This window comes from Lepisma saccharinum, chromosome 30, assembly GCF_977018435.1.
Source record: "Lepisma saccharinum chromosome 30, izLepSacc3.1, whole genome shotgun sequence".
Taxonomy (NCBI): Eukaryota; Metazoa; Arthropoda; class Insecta; order Zygentoma; family Lepismatidae; genus Lepisma; species Lepisma saccharinum.
The window spans coordinates 46,356,936-46,371,554 of NC_139258.1; the positions used below are offsets into that span (position 1 = coordinate 46,356,936).

Here is a 14,619-nt window from a genome sequence, read left to right on the forward strand (position 1 = left end):
GACATGCAAAAGCTAATAACGTACACATGAAAGAAGATTACGATTCAAATCGAGCATCGAATTACATCTTCTACGCCGACGTTAATAATCTCTACGGACATGCCATGGTTCAGAAACTTCCTTACGGGGGATTCGAATGGTTAGATCCCACTTCGATAGACATTTTTCATTTCGACGATAGCGAGTGTGGTTTCTTCGCAGAGGTAGATCTCCAATTCTCCGACCACCTGCACGACACGTTTTCGGATTTGCCTCCGACTCCCGAAATCAAATGTCCACCCGACTCGGTTCAAGACAAGCTTTTGTTAACATTGGACCCTAAACAGAGATACGTCGTCCACTACAAGAATCTCCGGTTTTTGTTTGGGAAGGGTGTTCAGATAGTAAATGTTAGAAGAATACTAAAGTTTAAACATTCCACTTGGTTAAGACCTTACATAGAAACTAACACACAACATAGAACAGCTGCCACTTCCGATTTAGACAAGGACTTCTTTAAATTAATGAACAATGCGGTGTACGGAAAGACCATGGAGAATGTTAGAAAGCACGTAGACGTGAAATTAATTTCCGATAAGAATAAATGTCGGAAGTGGATAGCCGATCCTAGATTCAAGTCGAGAAAAATTTACAATGAGAATTTGGCACTTTTCAATTTAGATATAAAATTGATGAAATTCAGAAAACCAATTTACGTTGGCGCAACTGTTCTCGACTTGTCGAAACTTTACATGTTCGAATTTCATTATGACGTGATGAAACCCTTCTACAATGATAAAATATCACTTTTGTACACGGACACCGACAGCTTTATTTACAGCATACAAACACCTAACCTATACGAAGACATAAAAAATCCTTCATTGCTTGAGTATTTCGATACTTCGGCGTATCCTCAACCCAACAGATTTGGAATTCCTTCCCTCAACAAAAAAGTCCTAGGTAAACTGAAAGATGAATGTAACGGTGATATTATTGTCGAGTTCGCGGGTTTGCGTTCGAAGATGTATGCCATGAGAACAGAGAGTAGCGTCACGAAGAAAGCAAAAGGTGTGGGCAAGAATACGGTGGAGAACAAACTCACCTTCCACGATTACATCGATTGCCTTTACTCACAATCGACGATACTAAGTATAGAACAAAGAATCCAGAGCGTCGACCATATCATCACCACAAACAAAGTTAGAAAAATTGCGCTGGATCCCGATGACGATAAGAGGTGCGTCCTCGAGTGTGGTATTCACACATTGCCTTGAGGACATCGTCGTTTAGAAATAAATAAGAATTGCGCACAGTGCAAATAATTAGCACTCACCACCACACACAACAATTTTCACTAACTCAAAAAAAAAATTGTTACTCAGTAAAAAAAAAACACTTTGACTGAAATTACAAAATAAAACTTTGACCGTATCCTTAAATAACCAGCATGCCTATGAACTTGTTCGGTTTTAAAAAAACAGATCATCATGGAAACCATACCAGATCATGAAGTCTTAACTTCCGTGTTCCCTAAACTCAACGGTCTGTTGATCGTTCACCTCAACAGCATTTGGACGAAATTGGATGATGAAATCGGCAAGATGTTTTACGTCTTCAACAACAATTTACATTTCTACGAAATTCCGATCGGTAGGAAACTTCAAATCACCGTGAATCCGGAAAACGAAGGGCGAAAAATCAAAATATCTACCGGCAAGAACATTTTTCGAATGAAGCACGACAAGGTACTTTCTAACATGTCGTACGATGTTTCAGCAGGAGATTGTCTTTACGTGGAACTCCTCGGAGATTACGACAAACTCGTTCCTCTCTTCGTAGAATTACGAATCGTCTATCCTATTATAAATAACCGTTAACCAAAATGCCTAACGACATTTTCGGCCACACTAAGCGTGTGGACCACGCAGAAGAGATTCTCATGTTGGACGTTCGAGTCAAAAAGTTGAGGAGCGATTTGATCGCTTTGCAGGAGACCTTAAACAAAAGTTTAGAGTCGGAGATCGCTACGCTCCATACGCAATGTCTCGACCCCATTCTGAAAATCGATTCCGAACTGAAAACGCTCATAAAAAATTATGTCGACGTACCTTCTTACGACAACGTTCAAAATATACAGTTGAGCGTGGATTCGCTTCAAAATGATTTGGCCAAATTACAGCAATTTCAATCGAAAAATGAAGATTTGGAAAAATTGAAACTCGAAATCGAAGAACGAACTTCCGCAATCGAAAAGAATTTCTCTGAACTTCAAACCGTCGTGAACGATATCGACGTAGAACGCTTGCATGTCGTCGTTTCCAAATTACAAGAAGAATTCACCGGCACGTTGGAAGAAATTAAATCCAAGTTGCAGACTTTGGAAGATACCATGACGAACCTACCATCGTCAGACGAACTGCAGGTCATCGGTAAAAGCATCGCGAACATAAAAATTCAATTGGAGGCCTATCAAGATTTCGAACACATTCAAACCACCATCGCTACGCTTCAGGCGTCTCTGGAGTTGATCAACGAAGAAATTAAAAATATTAGAGTTCAAGTAAGTGCGTTGACGAGCATTCAAGACACGTTAAGCACGGTTCAGCAGAAGATGGAATATTTAGAAAATTTGAACGTCGAATCGAACCTTGCTCATTTTCATCACGTACTGGACAACATACAGGATGACTTGGAATCGTTACGGACGAGCGTGCCTTCGAGCGAAGATTTGGAAAAATTGAAAACGGCGGTGACGGCATTATCCGATTCGAGCGACATCAAAAGTTCGTTGAGCGATCTCGAGAGTAGGGTGGCCAATCTCCCCACCTCCAAAGAATTACACGCTTTGAAAAGGAACATATCACGAATGCTGAAACGACTAGAAACGGAAACGGCAAACGTGGAACAGATTCGAGACGAAATTAGTTCGCTGGTGTCGACGCTGCCCTCTTCGCAGAGCGTCGCGGATCTTCACACGCAGTTTACAGATATGCGAAGCATCGTGAACGATCTTACCGAGAAGAGCTCGAAATTGAATCAAGTCGAGAACCTTCAGAACATTGTCGTCAACATCAGAGATCAAGTTGGAGTGCTGGAATCCACCCAGGAATCGACGCTGGCCTCTTTCGGTGCCAAGTTGCAAGAACTGAACGAAAACTACAAGCAGTTGAACGTGGAGGTGAAAATCAAACCGTCATTTTCTGCCGTAACGGATACCATAGTCGAGCATTTGTTGCCCATCGAAAATAAACTTGGACACGTTCACAGTAATCTGCTCGGCGTCGACACTAAATTCGCCAAATTGTTCACCTTGCAAGCCATCGAAATCAACAGCGTACCCAATCAACAGAGAATCTCCACGTTCGTTGAAGGTAACAAACTGTACATGTTACATCCTTATCATCCGTACTACAAGTTTCTCCTCGATGGCACGATTCAGATAAACGAATTTACGTACTGGTCTCACGGCAGAAAAGCTAGCGTCCCCACCATGACCTTGATATCGAATCGTGGTGTCCAGAAAGCAGGAAACATTCCTCTGGCACGTTGGAACGAAACGCGCAACATATATGAAATACACGAAGACGAAGATCTTACCGTTTTCGACGTGAGTGCCGGCGATAAGCTGATCATTCAAAACACGAGCGAGGTGCCACCCTCTTTGAATCCCATCACGCTCGTGCTTCTCTTCAAACGTAATCTCTAAAAAAAATGTCAAGGCAAGCCATCGTCGAAGAATTGCATAAACCTGCACGCCGCAACTACGAACGTTTGGCGGTGGTAACCAAGGGAATCGATGACCTCTGGCAAAGTGACCTCGTGGAGATGAGCAGCGGAAATTTGAAAAATGTACATAAATTGAACAAGGGCAACAAGTACCTCCTCACCGTCATAGACACATTTTCGAAATTCGCATGGGCTCTACCTTTAAAAGCCAAAACGGGAACATGCGTCACGGAAGCATTCAAGACAATTTTTCGCGAAAGCAACAGACGACCTCGATTTTTGCAAACAGACAACGGTAAAGAATTTTACAACGCCGTATTCCAAAAGTTTTTTAAAAAACATGACGTTCGACATTATTCGACCTTCAGTCACATCAAAGCCAGCATCGTGGAAAGATTTAATCGAACCTTGAAAACACACATGTGGAAACGATTCACGCTTCGGGGAAATTACAAATGGGTCGACATCCTGCCGGAACTCGTCGACACCTATAATGATACGGTACACAGAACGATAGGCATGAAGCCAGCTGACGTTACGAAATCTGACGAGCAGCGTTTAATTTCTACAGTTTACTGTCCAAAGTACACTCCCACGACTACCAAGAAATCAAAATTCAAAATTGGAGATCAGGTGAGAATCAGCAAATTCAAACGCACCTTCGAGAAGGGATTCACAAAAAATTGGAGCACGGAACTTTTTACGGTGGTTCGAGTTTTACCCGGAAACCGACACACGTATATAATAAAAGATAGTAGCGGCGAGATTTTGAAAGGAAGATTTTACGAAGAGGAACTCTCTAAAACGAAACATCCCGACACGTACCTCATCGAGAAAGTATTGCGTAGGAAAGGTGACAAACTGTTTGTCAAATGGCTGGGACTTCAGGAAAAGAGTTGGATCGACGCGAACGAAGTGATCTTGTGAGTACGTGGAACGTGGTGAAGCGTCTACCGGATTCGGAAAGTCAAACGAAAAAGAAGAACGGCGAGTTGCTTCCCGACAGCATCCGCTGTCTAATCGTAGGTCCTTCGGGGTGTGGGAAAACGACACTGCTCGTGGACAATTTTCTCCTCGCACCTAATTGGTTAGATTGGAAGAACAGGTACCTGTACGTGTTCTCGAAGAGTTTGGAGCAATCCAAATACCAGCAACTGATGAAACTGTACGATGGTCTGGACATTGCAACGTTCGCTTCGGAAATAAAACCACTCGACGATTGTCGTGAAAATTCAGTCGTTGTGTTCGACGATGTCATCCTGGAAAATCAAAATGAAATTCGCAACTTTTTCACGCAAGGTCCTCACAAAGGAATGGATTGCTTTTACCTAGCTCAAACGTTTTCCAAAATTCCGAAACAGTTACTACGCGACAACGCTAATTTCTTATGTTTGTTTCGTCAAGATCACACCAACCTCAAGCACGCGTACGATGACTACGTAGGCGGAGACATGAACTACAATCAATTTTCGGAACGCTGCTCTTCTTGCTGGAACAGTGACGATTTCGGATTCGCGACGATCGACATGACGAGGAAACCCAACGACGGAAAATACAGAAACAAAATCAACGACTTTCTAAACGTTGCAACGTTGTGAGAAACGACGTGTATAAATAACGTTATGACGAAACGAAAAATCGAAGACGAAAATCTTAAGCTTCGCGATTACCTCGCGAAACGCTTCAAAGGTTGGAAATCAGAGAATCGCGGATTCTACGAAGAGAAGAAACGTCAAGATCAACCTGTGATCGATGCCATCAGCGATCTAGGTAAAGAAATTAAAGGTGTCACGGAACAAAATAAAAATTTTATCAACGAACTCGTACCACTTGCAGCTAAAAGTTACACTGTACCCACGCCCATTTCGAGCATTCCTTCGACGCCGTTCGAACTGAAGGACGTACCACGACGTCAAGCCATAAGCAGTACCTCTTCGTCTTCGGATAAAATCGAGTTGGGACCTTTGGCACGAGACTACCTGAGCACGGGGAAGTTCGACAAGGATGAAGTGTTCGGATTGTATCCGAGCATAGAAACCAACGAGGGTGTGGTGTGGAAGATTGGGAAATCGAAAGTCACCTTCGAAGGCAACGACATTAAAGTTAATTTAGGCGATAAGAATAGTTGGAACAGGTATCCGGGTACGGTGGGACTGTGGGAACTCGTTGCCAAAAAGCAGCCGAATTTTACACCGAGGAAGATTACCAGAGTTACAGGGAAATTCTGATCATGACGGATGCCATGTACCAGAACAACGATGCCTCGCAGAATAGGGTGAAATCGAGCAGCGGCGAGAAGTACAGGAATCTCATCAAACCGATATGGAACGAGGTGAAGAGCGGAAGCGGCGTCAAACGCTACAACACGTTACCCAAAGAATTCGTTTGGGTGGACGACGTGAGGAAGCTCGTGGACAGATTGTTGGTGATAGCCGGCGAAGAGAATGCAGGCAATCGTAATTTCCACAACGAGAAGTTTGGCATCGTGGACATGATCAGCACCAAACTTTCCAACTTCATCGTGAACGACGACAAGGGCATAGGTTACCTCATTAAAATTATCAACACGCTGCCTCCGAGATTCTGGAACGTGGCCGAAGGAAAGGGACTCGTGAACGACATCATCAACAAGTTACCTTTCGAGATGCATTTACCTGGCTACCAGTACTGCGGACCGGGTACCAAACTCGAGAAAAGATTGGAGAGAGGAGACAAGGGTGTGAATCCGTTGGACGCCGCATGCAAAGATCACGACATCGCTTACAACAACACGCAGACGGATCTGGACGCACGTCACGAAGCAGACAAGAAATTGGAGCATGCAGCTTTCGAAAGGTTCGTCAGCAGAGACGCTTCGCTGGGTGAAAGAGTTGCAGCACTGGGCACCACCATCGCCATGAACACGAAACAAAAATTTGGGTGGGGTGTATAAATAAATAACATACAGTAAAAAAACAACATGTCTCGTATAACCGACTTACCGCCCGAACTGCTATGTAAAATTTTCAAACAGGTAGTAAACGGAGATGTTAATAAACTTTTAATCGTAGCGAGATCAACGCCGTATTTTCGCATCCCTTGTGAAATGGCTGTCAAGGACCGTCTTCGGGAGATCAGTGGCATGAGGTGCGGTGATCTCGACACTCTTCTTTCGGCTGCAGGGAAAAAATTAAACGATAGGTTGGATGAACTTCACGAGGCGAGGCAGGGAAGAAGACAATACACGGATGATTGGCGCAAGTCTAAACAGGAGACCGAAGAAATCATCACGCACATCATCGCGTTTTCCGAAGCACGAACTTTCTTCCTCTAACGTACACACACAAAAAAATCTTCGATACAAATCGTGAAAAAAAAATATACATGTAAAAAAAATGTACGTGTCAAAAAAATATGAGAAAAAAATATACGTAAAAAAAATGTACATGTCAAAAATAATTGCAATGAAAAATTTTTTCATCGTCAAAAAAAATTTGTCTCGTCAAAAAAAAAGTTGACGTGGACATCGTCAGAAAAAAGTTGCCTTATCATAAAAAAATTTTATCGTCAAAAAAAAATTTGTCACGCCAAAAAAAGTTGACGTTGAAAAATTATCACCGTCAGAAAAAAAGTTGCCTTATCGTAAAAAATTTTTATCGTCAAAAAAAAAATTGTCGTCAAAAAAAAAAGTTGACGTGGAAAAATTATCATCGTCAAAAAAAAAATTGCCTTATCGTAAAAATTCTTTATTGTCAAAAGAATTTGTCTCGTCAAAAAAAGTTGACGTGGAAAAATTATCGTCAGAAAAAAGTTGCCTTATCGTAAAAATTTTTTTTCGCCAAAAAAAATTTCTCTTCAAAAAAAAGTTGACGTGGAAAAATTATCACCGTCAGAAAAAAAAAGTTGCCTTATCGTAAAAATTTTTTATCGTCAAAAAAATTTGTCACGCCAAAAAAAAAGGACGTGGAAAAATTATCACCGCCAGAAAAAAGTTGCCTTACCGTAAAAATTTTTTTATCGTCAAAAAAAATTTGTCTCGTCAAAAAAAGTTGACGTGGAAAAATTATCACCGTCAGAAAAAAAGTTGCCTTATCGTAAAAATTTTTTATCGTCAAAAAAAATTGTCGTAAAAAAAAAGTTGTCAAAAAATGTGCAAGAAAAAAAGTACGTGTAAAAAAAATGTACCTGTCAAAAAAAATGTGAAAAAAATGTAGGTGTAAAAAAAATATACGTGTCAAAAAAATTGTACGTCTCAAAAAAAATATGACAAAAAAAATTGTCAAAAAAATGTGCAACGAAAAAAAAAGTACGTGTCCAAAAAATGTAGGTCAAAAAAAAATATATGAGAAAAAATATACGTGTCAAAAAAATGTACAAGACAAAAAAATATACGTGCCAAAAAAATGTACAAGTAAAAATAAAACCTTGATATTTAAATAACACACATCGTGAAAAAAAATCTACGAGATCAAAAAAAAAATCTTCGTTATATATAAATAACACATTGTGAAAAAATTAAAATTCTCTAACACTCTGAATTTCTCTTCGATATGACGACTGAAAAAATGAGTGACCTCCAAGCATTAAAACAAATGCTAAATTTGTCAGTAGAGTATGTAAAAATTCAGGAATTGGAAGTCGGCAAACCTTACACGATAACTTCCGGTTCAATTGTTTCTACCCAGTATGGTCCCAAGGTGCGTCTGTTGCTCGACGGACAATACAGTCTATTTTTACCAGATCGATATGCTAACATGTTATCCGACGAGAAGCTATCTATTTTTATCGAGAACAAAACTCGAATCGTGTACAAGGGGACAAAGGAACGTCTTGGTAAGAAAACGAAGCACGTAATAGAATTTGTGTAACGGCTCCGCGGAGTATATAAAATAACATACCTTGAAAAAAAAATTACACGAGAGAGGGAAAAAAAATCTCGGAACATACATATATATAAATAACATACCTTGAAAAAAAAATTACACGAGAGAGGGAAACAAAAAAATCTCGGAACATATATATATAAATAACATACCTTGAAAAAAAAAAGTTACACGAGAGGGAAACAAAAAAAATCTCAGAACATTTATATATATAAATAACATACCGTGAAAATAACATATAGAGCATCAACATGAAGCCCAAGGGTGTCGTGTACCAGATACCATATTCGAATCTTAAAAATCTAGGTGCCCTCGATGGGTTACTCACCAAGAAACAGCGCGAGAAGAAACGTTCTTGCTTGACCAAAGGACACGGAATGAAATTGCTTCTCAGCACACCTCAATTGAGACGGTTGCAGCGTTCGCGGAAACAGCAAAAGATCGGAGGTTTCATATTTAGCATCCCGGCCATCCTGGCAGCATTGGGGGCCGTTGGAAGTTTGGCTGGCGGAAGTGCCGCCATCGCGAAAACCGTCATCGACTCGAAGAAGAACAAGGCGGAATTGGAAGAACAGAAACGTCACAACCTGGTCATGGAGAAGAAAGGGGTGAAGGGCTTGATGAGGAAGTTTAAAAAAAGAAACAGCACTCACCAACCGAGACATTGAATCTCTGATCAAACCTTTACGAATCAAACACTTCAGAGGAGTTTTCATGTCCGACTCGTTACCTTCAACCGTTAAAAGAAGAGAATGCGGCGTAGTCAACTTGGACAGTCAAGAAAATCCAGGCACGCATTGGATATGTTACCACAAAAATGATAAAGCATTCGTTTTCGATTCTTTCGGAGGTGTTCCACCTACAAATTTAGTTCATTATCTGAAAACAAAGAAAACCTCTATATACTACAACGACGAACGCATTCAAAATTTCGGAGACGTGAACTGCGGTCATCTCTGCCTCTCCATGCTCGCGTTTCTCTCTAAAATAAATAAGCCGCAGGTGGAAGATTTCCAGAAAGCATTGTGGAATCTAAAGCATCACGATGGGCGTGTTCCATCTCACGAGCGAATCTTCGATCTTGAAACTCACGCTGCACGACGACATCGTCTATCCTAAATCCGTAGCTCTGCGTGCATTCTACAGCATGTACACTTCGCAACATGTTATTTGACCGCCCTGAAAAATTTCAAAGTCCGGAATTCGTAAATTTGGCAGCATAGCGCTTCAGAGCCAACTAAGAGTAGCCAACTTTGCAACATTTCTTCTTCCTGAATGAAAACGCTCGTGAATTTTTTTTTCATTCTTTCACATTCCATAAAGTAAAGATACCCTAAAGCACTAATAAAATACATGAGTAGACAAAAAAATGTTAAGTAGAAATACGAATGTTGAAAATATTTCAAGATTCCTCGCTCTGAATTTGAAAAGAGGTAAATTTATGTGCATTTTGAAACACTGAACAAGTTCTCATCCACTTGGAAAGAATTGCCGTCACATTTGAATGCAAGGAGGCAAATTCATGATGATTTTATACGAAATTTTTATGAAAGATACCTTGCACAACACCAAACGATTCTGCAAAGTGTGTCTTTTCCTTGGTTATTGGCGAAAAATGGTTCGAAACTCCGGCACAAGGTTTCTTCAACTGAGATCAACGTGCTTTACTGAGGTTTTCGTTAGAAATCTCCTGGAGTAGTTGGTTAGATGACAACACTTTTCATTTTTTACTGTTTTCGTCAAGATCGAAACATCGTAGGTTCAAATCCCACCCCTTCCTGATTATGTTTTCTTTTTTATTTACCGAATACGAAGTGTTGTAATAACGTAATATAAGATTATATGATATTACTGTAAATATTTATGCGATGCATACTCAGTGGCGGCGATTGAGTTCCAAAACTGATGGGGCAAGGTGTCAAAACTGGGGGTTTCCCTTGGGAGATAAGGTTTAGCATAGTGGGAGGGCAACTGTTCCTCTACCCCCCCCCCGTCTAATCGTTGCCACTGTGCATGCCTCAAGTAATATTTCTACTAATGTTCTTAAACTTTCAGTGATTGGCAGGATGTAGGAAAAACTTATCCTTTCATTCAGCTGTCATAAGTTATGTTAACACATACGCGTATTTAAGAACTTATATGTCATTAATATCTGTTCTTAAACAGGATGTTGTAATCAAGGGGTCCCGGGCTCAACACCCGGTGGAGGCACGTTGCTTCGGATTCTAGTTTAAAATATAGATCCAGTACCGAATAGTCTGTCTGTGCAGCAAGTAGACTTAAAACAACAATAGAGAAACATATACAAATCAGCGGCGTATACTCTGGGTCATCTAGGTAATAGCAGATGACCCGGCTGTATTTCTTTTTTTTTTTTAAAAAAAATGTATATATATACACATTTCTTCCCAATTTTCTTCCAAACCAATTTCGATGCATACATTTCCTTGCTTCCAGCGCGCGAATACTTCCAATCGTTTGCCGCCGAATGTCCGGGAACCTTTCTCCAGCCGGTGGAATGTCTACAGGGAATCTCACCCTGACGTCATTCCTCCCGCTTCCCTTGCAACCCTTGGCGAGGAGGGAGGAGAAAGGAAAGAGGGGGAGGAAACATTGCTTTTCAGGCGCGGTGATTCCGTGCCCAGGGTAAGCTCCTTCTTGTGAGAGTCCACCGGTCGCACTCTCAACCTTCAGAGCCTCTCCATTCCCTCCGCTGAATAGGGAAAACATACCCGGTAGAGTGCGAAGAACAGGAAAACTGAATAACATGGGCAAACCAATTCTACGCTAATTTTCACTTTACATTTGCTTCTGTCTTGCTGATTTCTGTTACTTGAACATAAATTTATCAAAAGGGAAAAACTTAAATATTGAAGATGAAGCAAACTGAATTAAAATTCAAAGCTTAAGAAATTAAAGCACCTATTTGCTGACTCCCCCCAATCCTTGTATTTACAAAAATAGTGATTGTTTCTCCTCTCTAATCTTCAAAAGCAGCGAGAATACTTCTTTCACGGAACTGAATATTTTTTAAAGGGAAAGATATGAAAAATAAATTATATATATTAGTTAATTTAAGTTGCTATATTCCGCCTGTTTAGATTAATAGTGATGAAGATGAACGAATTAAACATAAACGAAAAAAACACATCAGGCACGTAACCAGGTGGAGGACTCGGGGGGGCTGAAACCCCCCCTCCCCGAAATCCTACAAATATCTAATTTAAAAAGTGTATAGTGATAATTAATTTTACTTCATTAGCAGGATTAAACACTTTGCATAATACGTTGTAATAATCTGAGATTCATCTTCAGGACTTCTAATCCCACTGTTTCAACTTTATGTGGCGGCTGCTAATAAGGGATGATCCCCATCCCGAAATAAAATTCTGGCTCTGACCTGCAATGATTCGAACTTTTAAAAACCTGTCATTTCGAGCTCGGAAAGGGATTTTTTTTTATCATTCATAGGGAATTTCTTTCTGAGCCAGGAGCACAACAACAGAAGTTTGGCGCGTGAAACTGAATGCGTGTAGTCGTTGGCTTCGTGTTTATTATTTATTAAGGTGTTAGTGTTTGTCGTGATAGTGCTGTGTTAAAGGGTAATGGATGTGATACAAGCTTTGCTGGTGAAATCTTTTGGAACAAGATCTTTTCAGGAGAAGTTGCAAATTGTTAATACAGGTAGGCCAGTGTCATCGCTTGAACTTATTTCTACACACAAAGACAAAAATCAGGAATATGTGAGGCATATTCGCAAGCAAATTATGACAAAACACCATGGTTGACAGCAGGGGCGTGCCGTGACCTTTCGTCATAGGCAAGCGATGGGTTAATTTTTCGTTTCGGTTAATTATAACAATTTGAAATACAATATAGGCTTACACACACCCCCATTTACAATAATGTGCATAATGGTGACGTATCGGGCTTGAGTGTGTGAAGTGCATATATACCGTAAAATAAAATCTTCACCGCACGGTTTTTAAAAAAGAAAAACAGCCTCTCGATATAAACTCGATGTAAATTCCAACCATGAAGAAAATAACGATTTACCTGATATTTGAGGGCAACTGTAAATTAAATTACGTTCTTTTTTAACCCTGAAAATAATAAACATCCTATTAGCATAAAGTTTCGATTTTAAATAAACGGACGGGTTTCGGTTTCTGACTTAGCTAGATTTATGAATCATGACTAACAGGACGAAAGAGTGTTTATGTAATTATCATTCGCTCAATCGAATCGTAGAATTTAAATGAAAAATGCAGAAAAAATATTAAACAATCAAATTATAAATTGAAAAAAATATTACCTTACTTAAGTTGGAATTCCTGCCGTCTGTTCTTGGTGAATTCATCTATCACGTCTCCATAAAAATCTTCGCCCTTATTGCACAGCTCGCTTAATAACGTGCTTTCGATTGAAAGCAGTGCCAAATTTGATAAACGCTCTTGCCTTTGATTACTGCGACAGTAAGTTTTGGTTCTCTTCAAGGCAGAAAATGACCTTTCGACAGATGCTGTTGTCACAGGAATAGTCATAACCAGCAAACACAGTTTACGTAGTTCAGCCATACAATCATTGAGTTGCATGTGGTGCAGGTACTTACACAAATCACATACATTTTTATCACGGAAATCTTCAGATTTATACATTACAGTTAGTTCACTTTTCAGGCGGAGGCAATCAAAATGACGGCCATATGTATCCTGCAAAGATTGTAAGGTGCCGTCAGGAAAATGTTGAGAATGATGTGAGAATTTACTACTATCTAGCAATTCGAGAAATGAAAGTTTGTCAAGGTTTGCATATCTTGTCCTTATTTGCATAGTGATTGTATTGAGAATTTCAACGAATACTCGTCTGTAGTACCGAACGGCATCCTCATCGGATGTAACACCTCTTTGACGAAATTTTGACAGATTCTTATGAATTTCCATTCGTTTCCAGAACGCGTTGAAACTGTTCCTCTTGTCTTCCATTACCCTCAAACACTCCATTACTTTTTTCTGGCAGTATGATATGTCATTACATTTTGCTTGGAGAATATCGAACAGAACATCAATGTATTGGAATATTTCATCAAATAACTGCAAGCAAAAGACAAATGGAAAGCTACCTAGTCTTCCACAAAACCCACTAGCTTCTTTGTAAGTGTTGGTGTCCCAGTCAGCGGGGTTGTCTGTAATTTCTTCGAACAACTCAATTAAAGATTCCCTGTAATTATTAACAGTTTGGACAAGTCTAAAATTGAAGTCCCACCTTGTGGTTGCAACACGTGGGAACCTTTTCTGAACTATTCGGTCTAGTAGCTCGGTGCGTTTGGTTGAAACAGAGAAAAAGGCAGCTAACCCAGAGAGCGTTTTGAAAAAAATACTACTTTCTTTAACGCTGTTTGCAGATTGCACCAGCACTAAATTTAAGACATGCACGTAGCAGTGAACAAACATAGCTTCTGGATACTTTTCACGTACTTTTGATTGTAAACCATTCAGTTCACTTGCCATTACTGCTGCACCATCATAAGCCTGCGAAACGATCTTGTTGCCCAAATTAAATTCTTCAATTACTTTGAAAACGAGTTGGCTTAATGCTGTTGCTGTTCTGTCTTTACTGACGTCATCAAAGCAAATAAATCTCTCGCAAACCAAACCATCTGATCTTACGTATCGTAAAACTGTTGAAAGTTGTGACTTATTACTGACATTTGACGCTTCATCAAGCAGTATGGAAACAAATGTGCTTGCTGAGATTTCTGTTTTAATTTCTTTCATTAGTGAAGAACTGATGCTTTCAATAAGATTGTTTTGAATAATGTTTGAGAGCCCAGTAAACACTGTTGCAGTTTCCAAATGATTGCAAAGAACAGGATCATATTTACTTATCAATTTGCTTAATTCTACGTAATTTCCTCTATTGGTTGAACCTTGTGTTTCGTCATGACCTCTAAATGCAAGTTCCTGTTTACCAAGGAAACATGTTACGTCTATAAATCTTTTCAAAATTTCTCTGTTTTTCTTCACAGTTTCATTGTGTTTTAAAACTT

At 39.9% G+C, this 14,619-nt stretch overlaps 1 protein-coding gene across 1 annotated transcript; it reads right to left on the reverse strand.

Annotated features, from left to right (window-relative positions):
- Positions 1-12,886: 12,886 nt before the first annotated feature.
- On the reverse strand, positions 12,887-14,347 carry LOC145981952 (zinc finger MYM-type protein 1-like). The gene has a single exon (XM_083115448.1). The coding sequence runs from the start codon at positions 14,345-14,347 to the stop codon at positions 12,887-12,889; it is 1,461 nt and encodes a 486-aa protein (XP_082971574.1).
- Between the last annotated feature and the right edge of the window lie 272 nt (positions 14,348-14,619).

Coding starts and splice junctions, on each gene's coding strand:
- LOC145981952 (XM_083115448.1), bottom strand. CDS start 14,347: ATGAAAGAAATTAAAACAGAAATCTCAGCAAGCACATTTGTTTCCATA.